The sequence below is a fragment of the Chiroxiphia lanceolata genome, chromosome 26, assembly GCF_009829145.1.
Source record: "Chiroxiphia lanceolata isolate bChiLan1 chromosome 26, bChiLan1.pri, whole genome shotgun sequence".
NCBI classification, from domain to species: domain Eukaryota; kingdom Metazoa; phylum Chordata; class Aves; order Passeriformes; family Pipridae; genus Chiroxiphia; species Chiroxiphia lanceolata.
The window spans coordinates 6,262,738-6,290,472 of record NC_045662.1 but is presented as its reverse complement, the minus strand read 5'-3'; the positions used below and the strand labels follow the sequence as shown (position 1 = coordinate 6,290,472).

The following is a 27,735-nucleotide window of genomic DNA, read 5'->3' as shown; positions in this document are numbered from 1 at the left end:
CACGGCAGGAGCGGGGCCTGCCACAAAGTGAGCCCTCAGCGGCGCCGCAGGAGGGTGGCGCATGCGCGAGGGGAAGGAAATGTCTCGCGCGACGGGGCCGCTCGTCCATAAAAGGCAGTGGGCGTGGCCTTTGGCGTCAGTCGCCCTCTGCGCGTGCGCGACCGCGAGGGGAGCGCCGGGCCGCCCCCCCGCCGCCTCAGCCCTCCCCGCGCATGCGCGCTGAGCTGCTGCGGGCACCTGCGCAATAGTGATCCGCGGGTCGCGCTCGGCGGGGACCGGCCGGGGAGGACATGCTGCCAAATAGTGATCCCCTGCCGCTGGTGGTCTCCTGAGGGGGCTGCGGGGTCCGCGGGCCGTCCCCTCGCTCCGCTCCTGCCCCCACAGCGCTCCCGGAGCCCCTCCGGCCTCCCAGCAGCGCCGCAGCGGCGGCGGGGCCTCTCCCAGGGCCCGGAGGTGAGAGCGGAGGGGAAGGAGTTGGGGGGGGCGCAGGGCCTGAGGGAAGGGGGGGGCGGCGGGGAAAAGTTGGGGGAAAACACGGAGCGAGGATTCCTGGAGACCCCCGCGCTGGGAGCGAGAGGGGCAGGGGGTGGTTGGGACTGGGTGATGCGGGGACGCGAGTGGGGGGGAGGATCGGGCAGCATCGCCGGGTGAGGGGTGACAGGCTGTGGCCTCGCTGGGGGCTGAGGGGCACATTCCCAAATCCTGCGGGAGCTGGGGGGGGGCTGGTGCTTCCCAGCCGGGTCTCGGGCCTGTGGTGGTGTTTGGAAGGAAATGGTGCATCATGCTGCGGTGTGGAAAGGCACAGAATTCGCTTTCTTGGCGGAATGTGGCACCGGGGGGGTCGGGGGGGCACGGAGCCCCTGCTTCCTGCGGGCATCGTGTGGAGCGATGGTGTTAGAAGGGTAAAACAGCGCTCCAGGAGTGTTTTCCCCACTGCCTGGGAAATGGCATTGGCTTGTTCTGACAGGAGTTTTTTTGGGGGGAGAAAAATAATCGAACGTGGTGGTACTTGTTGTCAATTTCCGGAACTCGGCGCTGCTAAACGTGTTTTGTGTTTGTGTTCGTCCTGACAATAAGGCAAGAAACACTTTTCTGGGATTTCCTCTTGGTTTTTTTCCTTTGCCTTTGGAGTTCTGAGTGGTTGTGTCTGGGGTGGCTCATTGTGAAACCCTATAAAAGTCTGTGGAATTAAACTTATTTATGCTTTATAAAATAGAACTCTTTGCTTATTAAAGGTCCCCGAAAATTAGTTAAGTAAAACATACAACTTGACTTTTTTTTCAGTGACATTTTTTAAGCAGCTGCCCAGGATTATTTGGTTTCGTTATGTCACTTGTTTTGTTGTGACCTGAGGGGAAAAAATAGAATTTTTTTTTTCCCCCCTCCCTTCTTTTGGTACTTTTTGGGTGGGATTGAGATCAAGGCAGCACAGAAGTACATTGAGGGTGTCATCCTGTCACTGCATCAGCAGAGGACAGTAATACAAAACTGCCTGGCAGATGCAAACTGCTCTCAGATCTGACAGCCTGATTTACTGGATGGAGTTACTGATGTTATAAAACCGTTTTCCCTCCCCAAAACCCCCAGGATTTGGGTGTAAATCCAGGGCAGGGAGGGGGTTGAAGTGGATCACTGAGTGCACAGAGCAGGGTGAAGTGCTTAAAAAACCACTTTGTTTCTTGTGCAAATGATATTAATTTACTGGTATTTTGACATGGAGGAGGCACCAGTTCTGCCAGTAGATTAGATTAGATTAGGGCTGATAAATCTTGAAAACAATTAATTCCTCTCTGAGTGGGGGCAGGTTCAGGGTTAATCTCCAGTGCAGCCTCTGCACAGACCCAGCCTCAGGAACAGACCCAGGGTTGGTTTCCCAGGGTGGTTTCTCTGGGATCCCAATCCAGCCTCCAACGAGAGGGATTTACCAGCTCTACTCTTGGCACCCCTGGTGCTCAGCATTTCCCCCTGGGGACCTGGAAACTTGGAGTCATGGGCTCCATCCCCTTCCCAGAGGTTCTTTCTGCAGGGTTGGGCCCAAGGCTGGGCAATATCCCGATTTCCTGCACAACCAGCAGCTCCTGCTGTGCCACTGATGGGCTTTGGAGCCCCCCACCTGGAAACAGCCCCTGTGGTTCTGTCCCACCCTCCTCTCCCCTCCCAGCTCAGTTCTCTGCACGCTTGGATATTATGTAAGATCTTGCTGATTCTCCCCCAGCCTCCAACTGTGCTGGGGTTTTGAGGAAATACAGCAAAACCCAAAACAAACCCAGAACTAAACCAGCCAAAAGCCCTTTTATTGTGTTGCTTCTTGAGCCTCTGTCAATAAGCTGCTGCTGGGAACTGCCTCGTGCTTTGTGCTCGAGAGGCCTGAAATAAAACGTGTGTCCAAGTCTGGGAACACCTGATGGTGCAGGAGACTGGGGTGGGATCAGTGTTTGTGCCTTGAGGAGGCAGAGAGGCTGTTGGTGCTCAGAAACTGGATCTGTCAATGAATTAGAAGGTCTTCTCTTGTTTTCCTGTTGTTAAGTGTCCCTGTGGTGGTTGTGGAGGAAGGAGTTGCTCAGGAAGCCCTGTGAGCAGGGACAGGACGCAGGGAACGGCTGGAGCTGTGCCAGGGGAGGGTTAGGCTGGATTTTGGGAAAGGCTCTTCCCCCGGAGGGTGTTTGGGCACTGCCCAGGCTCCCCAGGGCAGTGGGCACAGCACCAAGGCTGCCAGAGCTCCAGGAGGGTTTGGGCAACGCTCTGAGGGATTTTGGGGTACCCTGGGCAGGACCAGGAGCTGATCCTGGTGGATTGGGATATTCAGTGAGTGACTCTGGAAGTCTCACAGCTGAGGAGTCAAGGAAATACATAACACAGGTGAAATGGAATTTGGGGGGGTTGGGTTTGGTTTGGGGTTCTTTCCCTCCCCATTCTTAGGGCTGAAAAGACACTGAACTGTAGCAAATGCCTGGGAAATCCTTGGGAATTCCTGCTTGTGCTGTGAGGGAATCCTGGCTGCAGGATTGTGCCCTGTGAGCTGTGCACTGCCTCTGTGGGGTTATAGAATTTGTGCCCTGTGAGCTGCCCACTGCATCTGTGGGGTTATAGAATTTGTGCCCTGTGAGCTGTGCACTGCGTCTGTGGGGTTATAAAGTGGGGGTCAGGGGAGGGATTGAACATCCCAACCCCAGTCCCTGCCTGGAAGGTGCTGCTTTGGCCTCGGATGTAGGAGCCAGTGGGTTCCTGGTGACTTTTACCTGCTGAGTTAGAATAGTACTGACATTTTTATGTTGAGATCTCAGCTTTTCTGTGTCACAGATTTACTGCATAGGTTCATTTTTATGACTGTGGACCTTAAGAATGGCTTTAGCCAGAAACACTTGGGGCTTGGAGAGGGTCACAAACTGACTGGGGGGTTAAGCAGGGATGTGTAGCTGGGGAGGTGTTTTCCTCCTTCCCACAAAGCCCAGGTTGTTGTATTTACCAATAAACTACCTCAAAAATGAGCAGAAACGTGAATATATCCATCAGGGCTGTGAAGAGAACTGATATCTCAGAAAAATGGCATAGGAAATGGTCTAGAAAAACACTGGATTTAGAGCTGAACAGGTGAACATTTGCTTGTGGGACTCCATCAGATGAAGAAATCGTTTAAGAATATGTGTGGTTTTTTAAGTGTAGCTTTAATTACTGTCCTTCCCCACATTGCTACAGAAATCTGTTCAATAAATCATAAATCAGGTCATAATTGTCTATACAACTGTAACAGTGGTTTGCAAGGGGGGAGACTCTGTTGGGGCCTTCATTCCCCACCACTTTTTCTCCTGGAATTGTTCAGCCTCACCAGGCTGTGCTTGAAAACCACATTTGCTGCATTTCTTAGAAGCACTTTTGGGCAGTAAATGAAATTCAGGGGATGGTGTTTTTCCTGCATTTAAGAGAGAGACAAATTACTCAGGTTTTCTTGTCAGCTTGTGACTGTTCCCACTCTGTCACTGGGGGTGTTTGGGGCCAGAAGGTTTGGAAATCACCCTCCAGGGCTCTTTTTCCTGGAAAATAAGATCCCAGTGAGCTGCCAGTGGGATAAAAGTCCCAGTTTTACTCAGTAGTAAAGATTTATAACTTGTATGATTTAAAATTGGTGGTTTAGGTTTTTTTTTTTACTCTTTGTCTTATTAATCCAACAATCTTAGTTTTGAACAGTTGGGATATCCAAACGTGGGTGTAGGTGAATTATTACAATAATAATCATTATTATTTTCAGAGTGATTTTTGTCAGGTGTGATTTTTGTTTTATGTTGGTGTAAGAATATTAACTTGTGGTCACTGAAATTGGTGTGATGCCCTTCAGAGAAAACACAGCTGCTGGTTTGGGAGGAAAATGGGGGTGGGTTGGAGGGGGAGGTTGGTTGGAATTTGACTCCCATCTCCTTCCTCTCCTTCCTCCCCTTGCTGATGTTTGATAAGGTCAGAGAAAAGACTAAACCCAATAGAAAATAAAGGATTCTCCCTGCCCACAACGAATTCCTGGTGGGATGGGCTGCAAACAGGAGGCTCAGGGTGCCTGTAATTCCTGTTTATTCAGAAATAGGAGCTTATTTGGTGAGTTTTCTGTTGGGAAGAAGCATCCTGTGCTGGTTCTGAGAGAGGGTTTATTTGACAATCACATGGTCTGTAAATTTAAATTATAACAGTTTTTCCAACCATTTTGGAGCTGCTGCAGCTGCAAGGAGGGAAAGAATCCAGTAGCAGTTTGATGTCTAGTTTTGACCACGCTTTTTAATCTCTAAATTGATCATTTCCGAGCTGAATTTCCATCATCATCATCATCATCATAATAATAATGAAAAGCACTGCGTTTCAGCTGGAGCTGGTTTTGAGGAACTCGGAGAAGGATGTCCAGGGAAATGTTCCAGGAGGGCTCCCAGGGTTGGGGTGGCTGGAAGGTCCTGGAAATCCAGGCTCAGGGGGATCCCAGGGCTGGCACTGATTGCACATCAACCTCTCGGGCATTTTCTCCCTGTTGTTCCCACTCCCTGGATCTGCTGGGGTTGGAGGGGTGTGAGGGGTTTGTCTGACAGGAGCTGAACAACCTCCAGAGGGAGGGAAATGCTGCTGGCAGGGAACTTTCCCCAGGATGGAGTTTGCTGGGTTTTCATGGTTTTGGGAGGTTACCAAGACTCCTGACCATGAGGAACCTCGTTTTTGGGGCTCCTCCAACACCCCAAACTGGGATAAAATGTCATTTTGGGGGGTCTACCACTCTCAATTCCGTGAGGAACCTCATTTTTGGGGGATCTACCCCCATCAAATCCACAATAAAGGTCATTTTGGGGTGTCTGCCAGGACCAAGGCCATGAGGAACCTCAGTTTTTGGGGGTCTGACACCCCAGAGCACAAGGGACCTCGGGTTTGGGGGTCTGCCAGCACCAAAGCCAGGCTAAAGGTCATTTGGGGGGGTCTACCACCCTCAAACCCACGAGAAATCCCGTTTGAAAGCTGACTGTAGAAGTACAAGTGGTTTAGGGTTTAAAGAATTGCTCAAGTGGCAGGTGACAGGTAACATTTACCCTCCAACAAAGCCAGGCCATAAAATCCTTGTTATGATTCTGCCTGGGGGGGAGAATCTCAAATAAAAAGAGTTTCCTGGGCAATAACAAACCTTTCTTTCCCCAAACGAGATCTCCTGCCAGGCTGAGGGTTTCTCTGAGGCCTGAGCTGGCGAGTTTAAATAACATTTTACCTTGGGAGAGGAGGCAAAGGAACAGCAGTGCATTGCCAGGAGGGAAAAGGGGTGCAGAACTGGGGAAGGGGAAAAAAAAAAGGAGTAAGAGATTTATTTCTTTTTAACATGCTGATGATCTGCATTAAAAAATTATGAGGAAGATTAGAGGAACAGTTTGGAAGGTTTAAGCCTTAAGCATCTCAAGAGGATTAGGTGGAAGTAGGAAGAGTTAAGGAAGAGGGAAACATATGGTGAAACCAGGAGTGGTGGCTCAGAGCAGCTCCCAAATGACCCCCAGGTTTGGTTTGCTCTGAAGGATCCCATTATTGTGCCCCAGAATTCCTTGGCTGCCAGGTCATTCCTGTTATCCCTGGGCTGGGGTTGGGAGGGTTTCCAGTCCCTCCTCCTGGGCCTGAAGGCTGGGAATGGAGCTCGGGATGGCACTTGCAGCTCAGCACTGTCTGTGCTGTTCCACAGGTTAAGGAGGAGCTTTTTGGGGGATTTCAGAGCAAGGGAGGTGGGATGTGCCCCCTCGTGGGTTTGGGAATTGTGCCCCCTCGTGGGTTTGGGAATTGTGCCCCCTCGTGGGTTTGGGAATTGTGCCCCCTCCTGGGTTTGGGAATTGTGCACCCTCGTGGATTTGGGAATTGTGCCCCCTCCTGGGTTTGGGAATTGTGCCCCCTCCTGGGTTTGGGAATTGTGCCCCCTCGTGGGTTTGGGAATTGTGCCCCCTCCTGGGTTTGGGAATTGTGCCCCCTCGTGGGTTTGGGAATTGTGCCCCCTCCTGGGTTTGGGAATTGTGCCCCCTCCTGGGTTTGGGAATTGTGCCCCCTCCTGGGTTTGGGAATTGTGCACCCTTCGTTCACAGCCCCTGTTTTGGTGTGAATTATCTAATTCAGGCCCATCAAATCTGTTCAACCCCATTCATGCCACTCCTTTATTGGGTTTTTTTCCAGGAGGTGATTGACTTCTTGTTCCCATTTCTTTGTTTCCAGCCTTTCCCTTTTGTAATCCAGGATTCCCTTCAAGACCTGGCTTTTCCCTGGGTCGCTTCCCCCTCTCCCCAGTGTTGGTGTCCAACCTGGAGCCCGGTTTTGTGGGAACAGGTTGTTTGCTCCCTCCCTGCAGCCCGTTCTGCTCCTCCCTGTTAATAATTGGGCAGCTTTGGGCACCCTCTGAGCCCCCTGGGAGTGACTGGCTCCTGCCTTTCACCCAGAGCAGGTGCAGGGCCTGGGAATGCTGCATGTCCCTGGAATTCCGGGCAGGAGAGTGGTTGCTGTTCAGTGTGCACAGTAAATCTGAAAACTTAGTGATGCATCCCCTGCTTTAACAGCACCACTTTGCCCTCTCTCAGTTCACTTGCCCTTTCCCCCCCTTGTTCTTCATGAATTCCCACCTTCCACTGCCCTTTCCAAGGCTTTGAAGAATTCAGGAAGATAATGCTCTTTTCCTGTGCTTCTTGTTTTACTGCCCCAATTATCTCTGTCCTGCTCCTCTCTCCTGCTCTTCTTGGGTCGGCTTTGATGCGTTGCTGGTCCAAGGAGCAACCACTCCGTTTTTGAAACACTTAATTAAAAATCTGCTTCCTTTACAGACTTCTCCAAGTTGTGTTTGCTGAATAAAACTCCCTGAAAAGTGGATACACCTGGAAATTTCTGCAGGGAACTGCTGGCTTCTTACAGGGGAGTTGGTTTGCCTCGAGAGTAGAAAATGAGGCTGTTTAGCAAAAGTAATTCTTAGGTCGTTGTGAGGTAGTTTTGAGGTCTCCTTCAGGATTATTTGTGGAGCTGATGTTCCCCACCTCCCTGAGGTCAAGTCTCTGCTCTCCCAGGGTGGTTTTACTGTGGATTCCAGCAGCGGGTGAAGTTCTGAGCTGTAAAGTCAGGAGATAATTGGGAGGACAAGGTGACAAGGGGACATTTCCTGTGCTTCCCAAGGGGCTGCTCTGGTCCTTGGATGAAATGTCTTCCTCTGGAAGTGGCTGTGGCTGGGGTGAGAATGACTCTGTTTTAGCTGTAATGCCAACTGTGTCCAGGAGAAGTGTTTGTTGTTTATATCCAGGGCTCTATGTGGGCTCGCAGGGGGGCCCAGGATAATATTTGGTGTTTTGTTGATATTTCTGCCCCTTCTCCTGGCCAGAAATAATTGTGATCTGCGGATTATTTCCCAGCTGTTTGGGAGGAGGTCTCACCGGGGGAATATGGAGTGTTCCTGAGCAAACCAACCCTCCAGCTGAGCTGTGCTTCCCTCTCCCACACCCTGACTGTTGGGCCGGAGCAGTGATTCAGCATCTGAAGGTGGAGCAGCACAGGCAGCTTTTCAGGAGACAGTTGTGATTTTTTTGCTGTGTTTCCCCTGCTCCCAAACAAGGCCAGCAGCTCGGTTTTCCTCTCAGGGAATTCTGGCACGAGGCAGTGATGGATATTCCCGTTTATTCCCTGTGATGTCACTCCCTGACAGGTGTTTGATCGCCTCACTTTTTAACTGTGTTTAACTGCCTCAGAAAGCACCTGTGGAAGGCTCTGACAATCCAGGCTGGAAGTGTTTTCCAAATCATAGAACAGTCTTTAAAATGGGGAACCTTTGGGCCGTTTTGGAGCCAGAATGGGGTGATGTGCTGACATCCCACAATCCCAGCAGCACCTCGTCAGGGTTTCTGTTCCCACCTGCCTGTCCAGGCCGTCTGGGAGGGAAGGATGTGGGATATGAAAGTGGATATTCAATAATCCCGTGTCTCTGAGGCTCAGACTTTTATTTTGCCTTTAGAAACCCCAAACTCCTTTGCCACCTGTGAGGTGATTGAGGTGCAGCTTAAAATGCCACCAACTGCAGGAATCAGCTGTTCAAACTCCAGTCTGGGCATCATTGCCCATTTCCCTATCATGTGATCCATGGCAGAGCCCTGTGGGGTTGGCTGTGGGAATCTGGGATTGTGGAGTTGGCTGTGGGGATCCATCCAGGATTGTGGAGTTGGCTGTGGGAATCCATCCAGGATTGTGGAGTTGGCTGTGGGAATCCATCCAGGATTGTGGAGTTGGCTGTGGGGATCCATCCAGGATTGTGGAGTTGGCTGTGGGAATCTGGGATTGTGGAGTTGGCTGTGGGGATCTGGGATTGTGGGGTTGGCTGTGGGGATCTGGGATTGTGGGGTTGGCTGTGGGGATCCATCCAGGATTGTGGAGTTGGCTGTGGGGATCCAGGATTGTGGAGTTGGCTGTGGGGATCCAGGATTGTGGAGTTGGCTGTGGGGATCCATCCAGGATTGTGGAGTTGGCTGTGGGGATCCAGGATTGTGGAGTTGGCTGTGGGGATCCAGGATTGTGGAGTTGGCTGTGGGGATCCAGGATTGTGGAGTTGGCTGTGGGGATCCGGGATTCACTCCTGCCTGCTGGGAAAACCTTCCCCTCACAGGGGGTCGCTCCAGGTCTGATGGATAAGCTGAATAACATCAGAAGTTGTTGTCTCCTGCTCCACAGCAGCTCCAGAGCTAAATGGGGCTGGATTTCAATGGCACAGAGCTGCACATTTCAATTTCTTTGGAGGAGTCGTGGTTATTTTAAGATGAATGTAATAAAGCTGCAGCAAATAACCTGGAGTGCACATTGATGTCCCTTACCTTTAAAAATGTTGGCTTTAAAATTAACTCAACGTTTTTAAAATCCACCTCTTTAAAATCTGCATTTTTCAAATCCGTTTGTTCTTGGTTTGCATGGTTTTTCCCCTTTTTGTGGACCCCCAGGGTGAGGATCAAGTCTCAATTTCTTCTGCTGAGTTGTGGATACTGTTCAGGCTTCAAACTGGCGATGTCAAGGGTACCGAGTCCCCCTCCTCCGGCAGAGATGTCCAGTGGGCCCGTGGCAGAGAGCTGGTGCTACACACAGGTGAGTGCACACCTGTACACACCTGTACACACCTGTACACACCTGTACACACCTGTACACACCTGTACACACCTGTGCACACCTGTACAGAGAGCTGGTGCTACACACAGGTGAGTGCACACCTGTACACACCTGTACACACCTGTACACACCTGTGCACACCTGTGCACACCTGTGCACACCTGTACAGAGAGCTGGTGCTACACACAGGTGAGTGCACACCTGTACACACCTGTACACACCTGTACAGAGAGCTGGTGCTACACACAGGTGAGTGCACACCTTACACACCTGTGCACACCTTACACACCTTACACACCTTACACACCTTACACACCTTACACACCTTACACACCTGTGCACACCTGTGCACACCTGTGCACACCTGTACAGAGAGCTGGTGCTACACCCAGGTGAGTGCACACCTTACACACCTTACACACCTGTACACACCTGTACAGAGAGCTGGTGCTACACACAGGTGAGTGCACACCTGTACACACCTGTACACACCAGTACACACCAGTACACACCAGTACACACCAGTACACACCTGTACACACCTGTACAGAGAGCTGGTGCTACACACAGGTGAGTGCACACCTTACACACCTTACACACCTGTGCACACCTGTACAGAGAGCTGGTGCTACACACAGGTGAGTGCACACCTGTACACACCTGTACACACCTGTGCACACCTGTACAGAGAGCTGGTGCTACACACAGGTGAGTGCACACCTGTGCACACCTGTGCACACCTGTGCACACCTGTACAGAGAGCTGGTGCTACACACAGGTGAGTGCACACCTGTGCACACCTGTGCACACCTGTGCACACCTGTACAGAGAGCTGGTGCTACACACAGGTGAGTGCACACCTGTGCACACCTGTGCACACCTGTGCACACCTGTACAGAGAGCTGGTGCTACACACAGGTGAGTGCACACCTGTACACACCTGTACACACCTGTGCACACCTGTACAGAGAGCTGGTGCTACACACAGGTGAGTGCACACCTGTGCACACCTGTGCACACCTGTGCACACCTGTACAGAGAGCTGGTGCTACACACAGGTGAGTGCACACCTGTGCACACCTGTGCACACCTGTGCACACCTGTACAGAGAGCTGGTGCTACACACAGGTGAGTGCACACCTTACACACCTGTGCACACCTGTACACACCTGTACAGAGAGCTGGTGCTACACACAGGTGAGTGCACACCTGTGCACACCTGTGCACACCTGTACACACCTGTGCACACCTGTACAGAGAGCTGGTGCTACACACAGGTGAGTGCACACCTTACACACCTGTGCACACCTGTACAGAGAGCTGGTGCTACACACAGGTGAGTGCACACCTTACACACCTGTGCCCAGGTGTTCCACCTTAGCGGGATTGGAGCCTGTGGGAAGGGATGTGGAGTTCAGAGGTGTCACCCGGGCTGAGTGTCCTGCTGTGGAGGGGCAGTTACACACACAGCAGGTACACAGGGCAGTTACACACACACAGGGCAGTTACACACACACAGGGCAGTTACACACTCTGTTACACACACAGGGCAGTTACACACACACACAGGGCAGTTACACACTCAGTTACACACACACAGGGCAGTTACACACTCAGTTACCCACACACAGGGCAGTTACACACAGGGCAGTTACACACTCTGTTACACACACAGGGCAGTTACACACTCTGTTACACACACAGGGCAGTTACACACACACACAGGGCAGTTACACACACACACAGGGCAGTTACACACACACAGGGCAGTTACACACTCAGTTACCCACACACAGGGCAGTTACCCACACAGGGCAGTTACACACACACAGGGCAGTTACACACTCAGTTACACACACACAGCAGTTACACACTCAGTTACACACACAGGGCAGTTACACACAGCAGTTGCTACCACGGCAACAGCCAAATGTTCCCTGTGCCTGGTGGCAGAGCCCTGGAGGAGGCAGTTGGAGCAGCCCAGTGCCCCACGCCAGCCATTCCCAGTGCCCCGTGCCAGTGCCAGCCATTCCCAGTGCCAGTGCCAGCCATTCCCAGTGCCCTGTGCCCTGTGCCAGCCATTCCCAGTGCCCCGTGCCAGTGCCAGCCATTCCCAGTGCCAGTGCCAGCCATTCCCAGTGCCAGTGCCAGCCATTCCCAGTGCCCTGTGCCCTGTGCCAGCCATTCCCAGTGCCCCGTGCCAGTGCCAGCCATTCCCAGTGCCAGTGCCAGCCATTCCCAGTGCCAGTGCCAGCCATTCCCAGTGCCCTGTGCCCCGTGCCAGCCATTCCCATTGCCAGTGCCAGCCATTCCCAGTGCCCTGTGCCTGGGGTTGTTCCTCATCCAGGTCACTCAGTCAGCCGTGCAGCTTTTGCCCTTAGGATGGGGGAGCTGGATGGGAGTGACCCTAAACCTGCCCTTGCCCTGTCTCCTCAGATCAAGGTGGTGAAGTTCTCCTACATGTGGACCATCAACAACTTCAGCTTCTGCCGGGAGGAGATGGGGGAGGTCATCAAGAGCTCGACCTTCTCATCTGGAGCCAACGATAAGCTCAAATGGTGAGACACAGAGCCCCTGGTTGTGCAGCTCCTGCATGGAATTTGGGCTTCTGGAACAGAGGAAATACTTAAAACCATCCTTGTACTGCACGTGGGTTCTTGTTCCTTGGCTGTACCACGTGTGCACAGAGAGAAAGCCCTGGTGCTCCACACAAAACAACATTTACCTTAAAAACACATTTATCTTGACAAGCCCATACGAGGCAGCGAGGGTGCCCAGCCAGTGTATTCCAGCTCTGCTTCCTCCTCCCAGTTCCAGCCCCTAACACTCCATGTTGTTAAAAAGTTACTTTTCCCTGCACTCCAAAAAAAAAAGGTTAATTTTCCTTGCACTCTGAATCCTGCAGTTCAACATTATTGCTGTAATTACCTTTCTCCTTATGGCAGCTTCTTGTGAATGTGGGGAGAACGTGGAGATAAGAGAAGGACCAATGTCCTGTAACTCCTCCTGCCCAGGAGTTGCCTCTTCTTTAAGATGACAGGATTTGGGGCCTTTTCCTTTCCTTTAAAACCTCTCTTTTTTTCCCTGAGCTCTCGAGTCATTTCCATAACTCGGGGTGGGCTTTGCTCAGAAGGTGTGTGTGCTGTGAGAGTGTGTGTGTGTGTGTGTGTGTGTGTGTCTGTGTGTGTGTGTGTGTGTGTCTGTGTGTGTGTGTGTGTGTGCTGTGAGTGTGTGTGTGTGCTGTGAGTGTGTGTGTGTGCTGTGAGTGTGTGTGTGTGCTGTGAGTGTGTGTGTGTGCTGTGAGTCTGTGTGTGTGCTGTGAGTCTGTGTGTGTGCTGTGTGTGTGTGTGTGCTGTGTGTGTGTGTGTGTGTGTGTGTGCTGTGAGTGTGTGTGTGTGCTGTGAGTGTGTGTGTGTGCTGTGAGTCTGTGTGTGTGCTGTGAGTCTGTGTGTGTGCTGTGAGTCTGTGTGTGTGCTGTGAGTCTGTGTGTGTGCTGTGAGTCTGTGTGTGTGTGTGTGTGTGTGTGTGCTGTGAGTCTGTGTGTGTGTGTGTGTGTGTGCTGTGAGTGTGTGTGTGTGCTGTGAGTGTGTGTGTGTGCTGTGAGTGTGTGTGTGTGCTGTGAGTGTGTGTGTGTGCTGTGAGTGTGTGTGTGTGCTGTGAGTGTGTGTGTGTGCTGTGAGTGTGTGTGTGCTGTGAGTGTGTGTGTGTGCTGTGAGTGTGTGTGTGCTGTGAGTGTGTGTGTGCTGTGAGTGTGTGTGTGCTGTGAGTGTGTGTGTGTGCTGTGAGTCTGTGTGTGTGCTGTGAGTGTGTGTGTGTGCTGTGAGTCTGTGTGTGTGCTGTGAGTGTGTGTGTGTGCTGTGAGTCTGTGTGTGTGCTGTGAGTCTGTGTGTGTGCTGTGAGTCTGTGTGTGTGCTGTGAGTGTGTGTGTGCTGTGAGTCTGTTGGCCCCAGCACATCCACGGACACCCAGTTCCTGAGTTCATCCCTTGTGGCTGTTAGGAAGGGTCTTACATTTTTTCTTTAACCCTCCTGAGTGCAGATTGGGGCCAGCCAGCCCCCACAGACTTTGCTGTGTGTCTGTGTACAGTGTGTCTGTGGTGTACAGTGTGTCTGTGGTGTACAGTGTGTCTGTGTACGGTGTGTCTGTGGTGTACGGTGTGTCTGTGGGGTACAGTGTGTCTGTGTACAGTGTGTCTGTGGGGTACAGTGTGTCTGTGGGGTACAGTGTGTCTGTGGGGTACAGTGTGTCTGTGGGGTACAGTGTGTCTGTGGTGTACGGTGTGTCTGTGGGGTACAGTGTGTCTGTGGTGTACAGTGTGTCTGTGGGGTACAGTGTGTCTGTGGGGTACAGTGTGTCTGTGTACAGTGTGTCTGTGGGGTACAGTGTGTCTGTGTACAGTGTGTCTGTGGGGTACAGTGTGTCTGTGGGGTACAGTGTGTCTGTGGGGTACGGTGTGTCTGTGGGGTACAGTGTGTCTGTGGTGTACAGTGTGTCTGTGGTGTACAGTGTGTCTGTGGTGTACAGTGTGTCTGTGTACAGTGTGTCTGTGTACAGTGTGTCTGTGTACAGTGTGTCTGTGGGGTACAGTGTGTCTGTGGGGTACAGTGTGTCTGTGGGGTACAGTGTGTCTGTGGTGTACGGTGTGTCTGTGGTGTACAGTGTGTCTGTGGTGTACAGTGTGTCTGTGTACAGTGTGTCTGTGGGGTACAGTGTGTCTGTGTACAGTGTGTCTGTGGTGTACAGTGTGTCTGTGGTGTACAGTGTGTCTGTGGTGTACAGTGTGTCTGTGGGGTACAGTGTGTCTGTGTACAGTGTGTCTGTGGGGTACAGTGTGTCTGTGGGGTACAGTGTGTCTGTGGGGTACAGTGTGTCTGTGGTGTACAGTGTGTGTTCCTGCCTTTGGGTGGCAGAGCTGTGCTTTCCTTGGCCTGCTCCTTGTTAAACCATTACCTTTGTAACCTTTGCTGCTCAGCTCTCCTGGAACATCTGGATGTGCCGGCTCCGGGTGCCTGTGTGTGGGAGCTGTTCCCTCAGCTGGCCTGGTTTGTGCTTTGGTGGATGCTCTGCCAAGTTCCAGGTCATGGAAGTGCTCAGGAGTGGCCCCTTCCTGCACTTACCACTTTTCTTCACACAGGAGTAGTTTCCCTTTTGCCCTGGTGTTGTGTTTTCTGTAAAAACCAGCCTTCCAGAAACCCCTTTTCCCTTTCAGTTGCTTCCTGTGGGATTTTCTCTGCCACTTCTCCACATTTGTTGCACTTCCTCGAATCCGTGGCCTCCAGTCCAATATTTCTTTCGCTTTCCTTTTAGGAGAGTTGACATCCAGGGTGCTTTTCAGTAATTCCAACCAGACTCCCTCTATTCCTTGGGTTTTTTTTTTTTGGGGGGGTTGCTTTTCAGTAATTCCGACCATTCTCCTTCCTCTTTTCCCTGTGGGTTTTTTTTGGGTTGCCCTTTTGTGAAAGTTGCCATCCCGGGTGCTTTTCCAACCATTCCCCCTGCTCTTTTCCATGTGTTTTTTTGGGTTACCCACATTCCTACCTGTTTATTATCCATGTGGACATACAGATTTAACACAGCTCCAGTTTATTTCCCCATCCATCATTTCCTGGTGTTGGTGTTAACACAATGTGTTTGCTGCCCAGTTTGCAGTGGCAGTCCTGCCCAGTTTGCAGTGACAGTTCTGACCTGCCCAGTTTGCAGTGGCAGTCCTGCCCAGTTTGCAGTGGCAGCCCTGCCCAGTTTGCAGTGACAGCCCTGCCCAGTTTGCAGTGACAGCCCTGCCCAGTTTGCAGTGGCAGTCCTGCCCAGTTTGCAGTGGCAGTCCTGCCCAGTTTGCAGTGGCAGTCCTGCCCAGTTTGCAGTGACAGCCCTGCCCAGTTTGCAGTGGCAGCCCTGCCCAGTTTGCAGTGGCAGCCCTGCCCAGTTTGCAGTGGCAGCCCTGCCCAGTTTGCAGTGGCAGTCCTGCCCAGTTTGCAGTGGCAGTCCTGCCCAGTTTGCAGTGACAGCCCTGCCCAGTTTGCAGTGACAGCCCTGCCCAGTTTGCAGTGGCAGTCCTGCCCAGTTTGCAGTGACAGCCCTGCCCAGTTTGCAGTGGCAGTCCTGCCCTGCCCTTTCCTTGGAGCTCCAGAGTTGCTGCCAATGCTGCTGCCGTGTCGTTGCAGGTGTTTGCGTGTGAACCCCAAGGGCCTGGATGAGGAGAGCAAGGATTACCTGTCCCTGTACCTGCTGCTGGTGAGCTGCCCCAAGAGCGAGGTCCGAGCCAAGTTCAAGTTCTCCATCCTCAACGCCAAAGGAGAGGAGACAAAAGCCATGGGTGTGTAAAACAACCCTGAGTGTGCTCTGGGTGTGTAAAAACAACCCTGAGTGTGCTCTGGGGTGTGTAAAACAACCCTGAGTGTGCTCTGGGTGTGTAAAACAACCCTGAGTGTGCTCTGGGTGTGTAAAACAACCCTGAGTGTGCTCTGGGGTGTGTAAAAACAACCCTGAATGTGCTCTGGGTGTGTAAAAACAACCCTGAGTGTGCTCTGGGTGTGTAAAACAACCCTGAGTGTGCTCTGGGTGTGTAAAAACAACCCTGAGTGTGCTCTGGGTGTGTAAAAACAACCCTGAATGTGCTCTGGGTGTGTAAAAACAACCCTGAGTGTGCTCTGGGTGTGTAAAAACAACCCTGAATGTGCTCTGGGTGTGTAAAAACAACCCTGAGTGTGCTCTGGGTGTGTAAAACAACCCTGAGTGTGCTCTGGGTGTGTAAAACAACCCTGAGTGTGCTCTGTGTGTGTAAAACAACCCTGAGTGTGCTCTGGGGTGTGTAAAAACAACCCTGAGTGTGCTGTGGGTGTGTAAAAACAACCCTGAGTGTGCTGTGGGTGTGTAAAAACAACCCTGAGTGTGCTCTGGGTGTGTAAAACAACCCTGAGTGTGCTCTGGGGTTGGTGCTATGGGGTCAGTGCTGTGGGTGGGTGCTGTGGGGTGGGTGCTGTGGGGTGGGTGCTGTGGGGTGGGTGCTGTGGGATGGGTGCTGTGCGGTGGGTGCTGTGGGTGGGTGCTGTGGGTGGGTGCTGTGGGGTCAGTGCTGTGGGGTCAGTGCTGTGGGTGGGTGCTGTGGGGTCAGTGCTGTGGGGTCAGTGCTGTGGGTGGGTGCTGTGGGGTCAGTGCTGTGGGGTCAGTGCTGTGGGGTCAGTGCTATGGGATCAGTGCTATGGGATCAGTGCTGTGGGTGGGTGCTGTGGGGTGGGTGCTGTGGGATGGGTGCTGTGGGATGGGTGCTGTGGGGTGGGTGCTGTGGGGTGGGTGCTGTGGGTGGGTGCTGTGGGTGGGTGCTGTGGGTGGGTGCTGTGGGTGGGTACTGTGGGGTCAGTGCTGTGGGGTCAGTGCTGTGGGGTCAGTGCTGTGGGGTCAGTGCTATGGGATCAGTGCTGTGGGGTGGGTGCTGTGGGGTGGGTGCTGTGGGGTGGGTGCTGTGGGGTGGGTGCTGTGGGTGGGTGCTGTGGGGTGGGTGCTGTGGGGTGGGTGCTGTGGGGTCAGTGCTATGGGATCAGTGCTGTGGGGTGGGTGCTGTGGGTCGGTGCTGTGGGGTGGGTGCTGTGGGTGGGTGCTGTGGGGTCAGTGCTATGGGATCAGTGCTGTGGGGTGGGTGCTGCAGCTGTGCCTGCCCCAGCCTGGCCCTGACCCCCTGTCCTCAGAGAGCCAGCGTGCCTATCGATTCGTGCAAGGCAAGGACTGGGGCTTCAAGAAATTCATCAGGAGAGATTTCCTGCTGGATGAGGCCAACGGACTCCTTCCAGATGACAAACTCACTCTGTTCTGTGAGGTAAGGCAGCCTGTGCAGTGAAAGCACTTCCATTAGCTGAGGGCAGACCTGACCTCCTTTCTCATCCTTGCTTTTAAGGAGTCAGAGGTGTCAGAGCGATGCTGGGTGTTTGTGTGACACTCGGGTTTTATCTGTGTGTGTGTGGCTGGTGGCTTTGTCCTCTCTGTGATTCATCCCACTTCACTTCCATTTCTTTTCTGGCTACTTTGTGTTTGGTTTTTACCTGGGCTGATGATAGGAATCAGGCTAAGTTTGATTATCATTTTGCTCCTGGTTTGGTGTTATCATCCATCTGTTTGTGCTCCCTAAGTCGAAGCTCACTTGGGATAATAAGCACCACTAGCTCTGTAGTGGGGACTGGCCTGTTTGTCACTTGCCTGCTGAATAAAAAAGAGTTTTCTTTATTTTCTGAAATGTGTCCATGCAGCCAACAAAAGGAAAAATACAAGAGAAAGGAATTTTACAGTAATCACAATTTTCCCTTCATTGTGTTTGTACTTTCCTACAATTGCTTACAGCATTATTATTTCACTGGTACTTATTTCAGGCCAGTTATTTCTAAAACCAGATATTTAAGTTTAGGAACCTTAAAGAGCAAATTTAAACTCTGATTTAATGTCTTCAGGGCTCCTTCTGTTTTACTTCCGTTGTCTTTTTAGCTGCAAAATCCCTCCTGGAGCTGTGATTTTTGCCAGAAGACAGGTGGAACAAGTTGTTCTCCCTTTGGATCTCCTGCACTGTTTTTTTTTTTAATGGGAATCTTTTCTTTTGTTCAGGAATGAAAGGGAAGCTTCAATCTAAGTTGTTCAACAAGGATTTGGTTTGGGTTTTTTTGTTTTTTTCAGTTTTGCTTGGCCCTTCCAAGGCTGCACGTGTTTAAATGAACAAACACCTCAGGGATGTGTATTTTAAGCAGTGACATGAATTATTAGTGAAGGAGGGAGCCCTTCCTGAACACTTGGAGCAGTAAGGGGGGAGAGGAGGACAGAGCCCTGTGTGACACCTCTGTAGGTCTGGCAGTTCCTCTTTCCTTCGTGGTAAAAGAGCCAAAAACCCTCACACTTGTTGGGTGGAGCCCAAAAACGAACGTCTGAGGAGGGAATCTGTGAGACACAATCTACATAAACCCCAGATCCACAGTAGTCTTGGCAACTAGTCCTGATCAAGGCACTGCACCCTTTGCTGAATTGTTCCCTTCAGAAGCTTCAGTGGTTTGGGTTGTTCTGGAGGAGGAGGAACCTCGCTCTTGGCTGCACCTGCCCTTGGGATCTGCTCTGTGAGGGATCTGAAGGTCACTGATACCAGAAGGTTTTGCTGTCTGGAAACAGTTTGCTGAGAACTTCCAGCACCTTGGTTTGGTTTGGTTTTTTTCCCCCTGCCTCCTTTTTCTCCTCTTTTTCCCTTTTCTCCCTGAGTTTATAACTCTCTTAGCATTCCAGCCGTGCGCTCTCCTGATCCTTCCCTGCTGGCCACAGGTGCCAAATGATGCTGCTCCATCTGTGCTTCCAGCTCTGGATGGAGGAGCTCCCAAAGGAGTTGGGAACACTGGATGTGGAGGTGCCTTTCAAGTGCAGATATCTGTGATTCCTGCACACCACAAGGTTCTTTATTGAAGCTGGAAGGAAGAAGCCCTTTGCTCTCTGCTCATGGCCGGTGCTGAGCGTGGATAATTCTCCCTGGAAATGCTGTTGGGCCAGAGAATGATGGTCCTTGTCAAACATTTCAGACCTGACTTCATTTCCTTATCAGTTTGGGGATTTTTCAGGCCCTTGTTTTGCAGGTGGGCTTGGTTGTTCATATCCCAACTGCATTGCTTTTTGCTGCTCAAATTACATTCCAGCAGCAGAGGTAAATATCCTTGCAGTCAGGCTCCCAGGAGGGAGGTGTTCCCGAGGTTCTGGCAGCAGCTCTTCTCTGAGCTCTGGGTGGTGTTGGTTCCCTTGCTGAGATGTTGAAAACAGCTTAAGCAAATCCTTCTCTCTTTTAACATCTGAGGCTGGAATCCAGTAGAAAGCCATGGAATAACTGGCTTTATTTCATGTATGAAGAGGATTTATTTGTGGATTTGAGACACAGTTTTTTGGCTGCTCTGTGATCCGTGTTGGACTTCCAACAGGGGATCTGCATCTTAGAATTCCCTTTTAATGCACCTGATGAGTTTTCACCCATCCTGGAGTCCACTTTGCTGCTGTGGATGTCACAGGACAGGGGGATGATGCAGCTCTCAGGTGAATGATGAGGAACTTTGGCTTCTCCTCATGTGCTGTGGCTGGTCCGTGGTGTCCTCTGGCATCTGATACTTGTTTGGTTGTGAATCTTGTGTGCTTTACACAAAATGTGCCCCCAGAGCCCCCCTGCAGCTTTCTCAGGAGCTGGGGTGTGTTCTGACAGTTTTCCCCTTTCCTTTTCCTCCCTCTCACTTCATGATTTCCTTCTTCTCCGCACTGTGGAGCTTCCTCTGCTGTCCATTATTCTTTGGCCACTGGTTATTAACAGAGGTGGAATTTAACTTGGACTCGCCAGCAAATCCAGGGAATAGTCTCACGTCTCTTCCCTGTCAATCTCCCTGCTTTATTCCTTCTACAGCAGGGCTGGATTAGTCACTCTGATCTTTTCTAATTGGGCTCTGCCTGATTTCCTGCAGCCCTGACAATGGTTGGGTGCTCAGTGGGCCCTCGGTGAAGGAGGTTCAGCAGCCACGCTGGTCCTGCCTCAGAGCAGCTGATTAGGAATCTCTCTGCCTTCCCCAGATCCTCCTAATTATTTGACATAAAGCTGGATTTTCTTTTTTTCTTTTTTTTTTTAAACTTGCTGTTTAGGTGGGTTTTAATTGTATTTTGTGGCGTGACAGGAGCACTGAACTGCTGAGGTGCAGAAGGAGAAGCAGGAGGACATTTCAGGAGTCAGCCACTGCCCTTGTGGCTCCTGTGCTGGGTTATAAAAACTCTGTGTGTACTTCATTTTCATGTGGCCTGTTGTCTGTTGCATTATTGATTGGGGAGGGTTTCACAGTGTTGATAGAAGGGGAAAACTAGGTCAGGTGTGGTGTCTGGAAAAGCAGGAAAATAAGGTTCTGCTTCGTTAGGAGACCGTCTGACAAAGTTACGGCTCAGTTGCTGGTTTGGGGTTGAGAAGGAAACCTGCTGGTGGCATTTAGGGTTTGGGATGGGCACTGGTGCAGGGATCTCTGAACAGAGGAGCAAAGGTGCTTTAAAACGGGCACGTTTTTAACCCTGCAGTGACTGTGCTGGGGTTTGCTCTGCGTCCCCCTGGCCATAAACCCCTCCTGGAGGGAGAGCCCTCTTTCCATGCGTGTCTTTGAGGGTGTTTTTGCCTTTGCCTCCCCTGCAGGTGAGTGTGGTGCAGGACTCAGTGAACATCTCTGGCCAGAACACCATGAACATGGTGAAGGTGCCCGAGTGCCGCCTGGCCGACGAGCTGGGCGGGCTCTGGGAGAACTCGCGGTTCACAGACTGCTGCCTCTGCGTGGCAGGCCAGGAGTTCAAGGGGCACAAAGCCATCCTGGCAGGTGGGTGTTTGGCCCTGGAATCGTGGGATGGGTTGGGATGGAAGGGAACTTAAAGCTCAACCAGCCTCTGCCACAGGCAGGGACACCTTCCACTGGCCCAGGGTGCTCCAGCCTGGCCTTGGACACTGCCAGGGCTGGGGCAGCCACAGCTCCTCTGGGCACCCTGTGCCAGGGCCCACACAGGGAAGAATTCCTGCCCAATATCCCATCCAACCCTGCCCTCTGGCAGTGGGAACCCTCTGTCCCTTGTCCTGTCCCGTCACTATTCATGTTCTGTTCCATAAAACACAGAAATCAGGAAACAGGCAACAAGATGGATTTTAACTCTGTGGGAGCCGGAGTTCTTAGCAGAACAGGAGCCAACAACCTGATGGGCAGTGGGGTTTTTGGACTTCTTTCATCTTTAAAGGAGGCTCCTGCAGCTCCTTTATCAAAGAGCTGTGGTACCAGAGTGGTTTGTGAGCTGTTCCAGGTGGAGAGGAAATCCCCACTTGGTTTGTAATTGCCTGTCTGCTCCTTTGACAAGGACAGTGGGAGCGTTTTTTGTGGCTGTAGGGTACTCTAAAACATTCCTAAAGCATTTGTAAGGAGAACTTAGCACATTTCCAAGGAATACCTTCCTGCCAAGCCAAGAAACACCTTCCCACCCCGGGACTCTCCAGCCTTGCTGGAAGGATGTGAATCCTCCCCTCCCCAGCTGGAAGCTCTGGCAGCCCCAGTCCATGGGGAGGGTTTCTCAGTTGCTGAGGTGTTGCTGAGCCAGGCTCAGCCCCCCCTGAGGACAGAGGAGCCTTTCCAACTGTGTTTTGTTTTCCCTCACAGCACGTTCCCCAGTGTTCAGCGCCATGTTTGAGCACGAGATGGAGGAGAGTAAAAAGGTAAGAGACCCTGAGGGGAGGAGAACCTCTCCAGCTGCAGAATGGCTCTCCAGTCAGCTCCTGCTCGGAGCACTTCCCTTGTGTTTGTGATTTTGGTCACCTCTTAACTGTCTTTCTCACATTAGATGCACCTCTCTGCTTCAGCTGCCCTGAAGGGAGGAAGACAGGGATCAAGGAGGCACTTGTACCTTTGTTCCTCTTGGGAAAGAGTCTGGGGTGGGACAGGGAGAAGTAGAGAAGGTGAAATACAACTCAGAATTTTTCTTACTCCATCCACATCTTTTTCTGTTTCTTTTTTTGCACTGCTCATTCTGAATAGTTTGCCTCTGAATCCTGAAGGAGTCTGGGGGAGGAGGAAGCCCTGGCAGGATCTTAATAAGCTTCGTTTTCCTGTTGCAGAATCGGGTTGAAATCAATGATGTGGAGCCGGAAGTTTTTAAGGAAATGATGTGTTTTATTTATACTGGGAAGGCTCCAAATCTTGACAAAATGGCTGATGACTTGCTGGCAGCTGCTGACAAGGTAGAGTTGGGATTTTGGGGAGGTGACAGGACTGGGAATTATGTTTTTCCTTTCCAGAGTGGGCTTGGAGCTCCCTGCAGGAGCCTCCATGGGGCTGGGCAGGTTCCTGGAGCTGGTTGTGGCTGACAGGTAACCCTAGTGTTGTCTGAGGTCCCTCTCACAGAAGATCCACATCAAACATCCCACAGCTGGATAAATCCAGCTCTTACAATAGCACAGGCAGCAGTTTCTGGGTCCACTGCTCACTTTGAAGCTTTTTTTAAGCTCTGTTCTCTCACCTGAGCTGGGGGTGAGAAGAAGGTTTCCAGGTGGACCCACAGGGATATTTTTCTGTGTGGTTGTTCCCAGCTCTCCAAAGGCTGCTCTGCCTCCTGCCAGCTCCAGGAGAGGCTCCAAAGGGATGCATGGCCAGGACTGGGAAGGTGGTGCTGTGCATTTGCCTTTGCCAGGGGCAATCCCAGAGGGAAGGGAGCACTGGAGGAGGCCCTGGTGTGGTCTCCAGGGAAATGGGGTGACTGGAAGCTGCTGGAAGTCCCTGTGGATTTGCCAGCTGGGCCTCCTTCCCTTTGCAGCAACTAAGAAGGGAATTAATGCAAGATCCTTGGGCTGATTGTAATCATTGCCACATAGTTTATTCAATATTTAAAGGGTATTGATTGAGAGCTCACAACCACCTTTCTTACTTACTCTTGAGTAAATAAGAAAGAAGCAGCAGTACATTAAGGACAGAGTGGCTTTAATTTTGACTTTCCTGGCTTATACCATAGTTGTGGGGTTTTTTCCCTTTTCAACTCATTCTGTGTCTTTTAAAAGCAGAAATAAAAAAAAAAAAATCTTTGGTGAAAGCACATAAAACATCCAATATTTACCCAGGAGACTGAAACAGCTTCTTCTGAGCTCCTCCTGTCTCTGGGGGGAAATATGTAATTATACCAAAACCAACCCAAAGCTCGTTTTCTCAGCCCAGGAGATGCTGTGGCAGCACTGGGGCAGTGCTGGTGGAAGGGTGGGGGGTTTAGGTGTGATTAAGAAAGGGGGGAAGGGGAAATGTTGGTACCTGAGAGACCAGAACAGCCAATTTTGCCTACCAATGTAATTAGAAACTGAGCTATTTGCAGCCAAAAATAGAGCTAAAAAATATGTGCACGGAGGAGAATATTCCATTTACAGAAGGAGAGTTTGCTGCATTTTAAACCACTGACAGACAATCCTCTAAACTAATGGCTTGGCCCAATAAACTGGTTTATTTCTCGGTCCAGATTAGAAAGTAAATTTGATTTGCTGTCGTGGTGGGAGCAAACTGTCCTGGCTCTGAGCTGGGCCTCGGCTGGGATCGCTGGGGTCAGAGTCCTACGTGACAAAACGTTGCCATCATTGAAAATTCCTCATTTGAATGTCACCATGATGGGGTGGAACTCTCAGAGCATCAAGGCAGTTATGTCAGAGTGCTGCTGGGGTGGAAACATCCCCAGGGAGCTCATCCTGTGCTCAGGCACAGCCCTCCTGGGCTCAAAGCCCGTGTCCAGCCCTGCTGCACCTTGCACAGGGGCTGCGGCTGCTGGGGGGCTTTGGGGCTGAGGGGCAGGAGCTGAGGCTGCACCTGCCCTGCTGGGTGTCCTGGTGTGACCATGTCCCCGGTGTGACCGTGTCCCCTGTGTTGCAGTACACCCCAGTGTGACCATGTCCCCAATGTGACCATGTCCCCTGTGTTGCAGTACACCCAGTGTGACCATGTCCCCAATGTGACCATGTCCCCTGTGTTGCAGTACACCCAGTGTGACCATGTCCCTGGTGTGACCATGTCCCCTGTGTTGCAGTACACCCAGTGTGACCATGTCCCTGGTGTGACCATGTCCCCTGTGTTGCAGTACACCCAGTGTGACCATGTCCCTGGTGTGACCATGCCCCCTGTGTTGCAGTACACCCAGTGTGACCATGTCCCCAATGTGACCATGTCCCCTGTGTTGCAGTACACCCAGTGTGACCATGTCCCTGGTGTGACCATGTCCCCTGTGTTGCAGTACACCCAGTGTGACCATGTCCCTGGTGTGACCATGCCCCCTGTGTTGCAGTACACCCAGTGTGACCATGTCCCTGGTGTGACCATGCCCCCTGTGTTGCAGTACACCCAGTGTGACCATGTCCCCGGTGTGACCATGTCCCCTGTGTTGCAGTACACCCAGTGTGACCATGTCCCTGGTGTGACCATGTCCCCTGTGTTGCAGTACACCCAGTGTGACCATGTCCCTGGTGTGACCATGCCCCCTGTGTTGCAGTACACCCAGTGTGACCATGTCCCTGGTGTGACCATGTCCCCTGTGTTGCAGTACGCCCTGTGCAGTAACCTGTCCGTGGAGAACGCGGCCGAGATCCTCATCCTGGCTGACCTGCACAGTGCTGACCAGCTCAAGACCCAGGCCGTGGACTTCATCAACTAGTGAGTGACTGCTGGCCCTGCTGGCCTCAGAGCTCCTTCCTCCCTCAGTTCCATGACTGCTGGCCCTGCTGGCCCTGCCTGGCCTCAGAGCTCCTTCCTCCCTCAGCTCCTTGGCTGGGAAGGCCAGAGGCAAATGTTGGTTGTTGTCCCACGCAGGGAAGGGTCTCCTCTGTTCCTTTGCTATTTTAAGTTTTCCCAGTGTGATCCTTCATTCTTCTGCCATCCCAGACATGGCATTGCCTTGAGGACAGGTTGGTCTTGTCCTCTGGGTCTGTCCAGAACTGTGAGCTGTTGTGGGTCTTCCTGAAATCACAGGAACATTTAGGTAGTTGAATATCAGGTAGTTCCTGGTATTGGAATCATCCTGGAGTGATAGAACCAGGGGAAGTGGCTTCCCACTGCAAGGGCAGGGTTAGATGGGATACTGGGGAGAAATCCTTCCCTGGGAGGGTGGGGAGGCCCTGGCACAGGTTGCCCAGAGAAGCTGTGGCTGCCCCTGGATCCCTGGAAATGTCCAAGGCCAGGCTGGACGGGGCTTGGAGCAACCTGGGCTAGTGGAAGGTGTCCCTGCCCATGGCAGGGGTGGCACTGGATGGGCTTTAAAGACCCTTCCAGCCCAAACCATTCCATAATTCTGCACTGTGGGTCTGGTTACAGCTCCTCATCCACAGCAGATGTGAAGTGACTGCTGACTGCTTTGATAGCTGGAGGCATTTGCAGTCCTGTCGATCAGTTAACAGGGTTTTTCTCAGCACTCTCTGTGTTGATCTAAAACACTCCAGTGCTGAGGAGTCAGGGTGGGTGAGCACTCTGTTCCTCTGTCCCCACCTGCCATCCCAGCTGGGCTGTTCCTCCTTCAGCTGAAGGACTGCCCAGCCTAAAATTGCTCCAGCAGGGCCAGACCTTGGAATCTCCAAAGGTCGACCCCGATCTCCTGAAGCAGGAGCTGAAAACCTCGGGTGGCAAAGGATGTTCAGTGGAAGGGATCTTCAGCTGATGTTTGACCCCCGTGGGTAACTCGGGCCTGTTCTCTCTTCTCCGTTGCAGCCACGCCTCGGATGTCATGGAGACGTCGGGCTGGAAGTCCATGGTGGTGTCCCACCCCCACCTGGTGGCCGAGGCCTATCGCTCCTTGGCCTCGGCACAGTGTCCCTTCCTGGGGCCGCCCCGGAAGCGACTGAAGCAATCCTAAAGCCCTGCCCCACACCTCACCCCATGTGTTTTTTTTTTCCTGGAAGCGGCTCCAGCTGGGGCCGCCTTGAAACCTTGACCACCAGGTAGACAGCGAAATCTGTGGAGCTTTTACTCTGTTGTTGGGGGGAAGAGGCTGCTCCGTGACATCCAGACTTTTTCAAACAGCACCAAGTAACTTTGGGAGAGGGGGGAGGGTGGGGGCTCTGGGGCTGTTCAACCTTCTGAATCCCTGTCGCTGCGTCGTCTGTGTGTTCCCTTCACCTGGCTGAAGTCAGTTGAGCCCCGGGTCGGGATCAGGCCCCGGCCTGAACGGGGCTGACCCCGGCGTTGGCACCGGGCAAACCAACGTCTCTGCGTCTGGCAGCACAGAACAAACGGGGGATGCCTGGAGCAGGAGGACATTTGGGCCTTGGAGAACATTGGAGAGTGAAAAAAAACCAACAACAACGAGGAAAAAAAGGATTTCCCTGAGGTTTTGGCAAAGGAATTAATTACCTGATGGGAGCTCCAGTAGTATTTATATCAAAAGTTAAACGAGTCCTTCCAGCTGAGCTAAAAACTGGACGTTTGTGCAACTCCCTATTGCCATCCAGCAACAAGAAGATCAGTTTTCTCTGTTAGTAGCACTTGTATGTTATTGAAAAAAAAAAAAAAAACAACAACAAAGGATAACCCCCCTCCCTTTTCTATAAATGTCAGGTTGGAGTGCAGGGGGCAGTGAGAGGCTGTGCTTTGAAAGGACTGGGAAGCCCTTTGCCTGAGGAGAGCAACGGTTTCTGTTTTAAATATCGTGGGAGATGTTTTTTGGCATTTTTCCCTGCTTTTTTTTTTTCTCCCCCCTCCTCCCCCTTTTTTTAAGAAAAAAAAAACAACAACAGCAACAAAAAAAAAAAAGATAAATTTTATTGTTGATGAATGCTGCGTCTGAAGTCCCTGAGTTGCTAAAATGATTCTTAACAACTGTTTGTACCTGACTTGCCGACTGTATAGGAGCCAGTCCTGTTCCTTTCTATTAGTCACTTCTTACAGGAAAAGATGTTTCAAAATAGCTGGTAACTTTTTTTTTTTCTTTTTGAAAATATAAATAATTACTATTTTGTACCGTGTGGTATCTGTTGCCTTTTTTTTTCCCAACCCCCCCATCCCTCCTGTCTCCTTTTTCAGCCTTCCCGGTTCCAAACCGTCTCTCCAAAGGTTCCTTTGCAGTCCTGCTGCCATGTGCTGACGGTGACAAGCTGTTCCTGGAGCCCAGAGCAGATTTACTGGGAGTGCTGCAACACAAACGTGTCGTTTCTCATTGCAGGTGATCCCAAACCACGGCACAGCTTTGCTCTCAGTGCGACCCCGAGCGTGGCCCTTCCTTCCCCTGCTCCTGCCTGCAGGTGAGGAGGGGCAGCAGCACCAGCACCGTCTGTCTGGTGGCACTGGAGTGCAGGGCAGGATTTGTGGGACAGCCATCAGCCCCCAGATCTCCTGGGAGGGGAGATGGGAGCAGTGCCAGGAGCTCCAGCTGACCTGGAAGCGGGCAGGTTGGGCACGGCGTGGATTCCAGGGAATGGCTGGGTGTGTTGTCTAGGAACTGGAGCAGGGAGCTGCTGTCCCTGATTTTCATGCTGGGAACACACTTTCTGTCCCAGCCCCTGTGGGAAGGAGAATTCCATTTGTGTTTAATCAGGTTGCTCTTCCTGATGTCAAATGGTGGCTCAGGAGAGGGTTCTGGAGCACCCTGGGCTGGTGGGAGGTGTCCCTGCCCCTG

The 27,735-nt window shown here is 51.9% G+C and overlaps 1 protein-coding gene across 1 annotated transcript; it reads left to right on the top strand.

Annotated features, from left to right (window-relative positions):
• The first annotated feature begins 233 nt into the window (after positions 1–233).
• LOC116798670 (speckle-type POZ protein-like) lies at positions 234–27,085 on the top strand. The gene is made up of 12 exons (XM_032711247.1): positions 234–453; positions 9,447–9,588; positions 12,046–12,167; positions 15,771–15,922; positions 17,292–17,419; positions 20,771–20,948; positions 21,771–21,826; positions 22,226–22,348; positions 23,064–23,078; positions 23,479–23,497; positions 24,677–24,785; positions 25,833–27,085. Exons 2-12 carry the CDS (start codon positions 9,511–9,513, stop codon positions 25,975–25,977), a joined length of 1,125 nt encoding a protein of 374 aa, XP_032567138.1. The 5' UTR covers positions 234–453; positions 9,447–9,510; the 3' UTR covers positions 25,978–27,085.
• The last annotated feature ends 650 nt before the right edge of the window (positions 27,086–27,735 follow it).

What these genes read in the sequence shown, in the direction of transcription:
- LOC116798670 (XM_032711247.1), top strand. Translation starts at nt 9,511, where the DNA reads ATGTCAAGGGTACCGAGTCCCCCTCCTCCGGCAGAGATGTCCAGTGGG. An exon ending in GCCAACGATAAGCTCAAATG is followed by an intron (nt 12,168 to 15,770) that starts GTGAGACACAGA and finishes GTGTCGTTGCAG; the next exon opens with GTGTTTGCGTGTGAACCCCA. An exon ending in AGAGGAGACAAAAGCCATGG is followed by an intron (nt 15,923 to 17,291) that starts GTGTGTAAAACA and finishes CCCTGTCCTCAG; the next exon opens with AGAGCCAGCGTGCCTATCGA.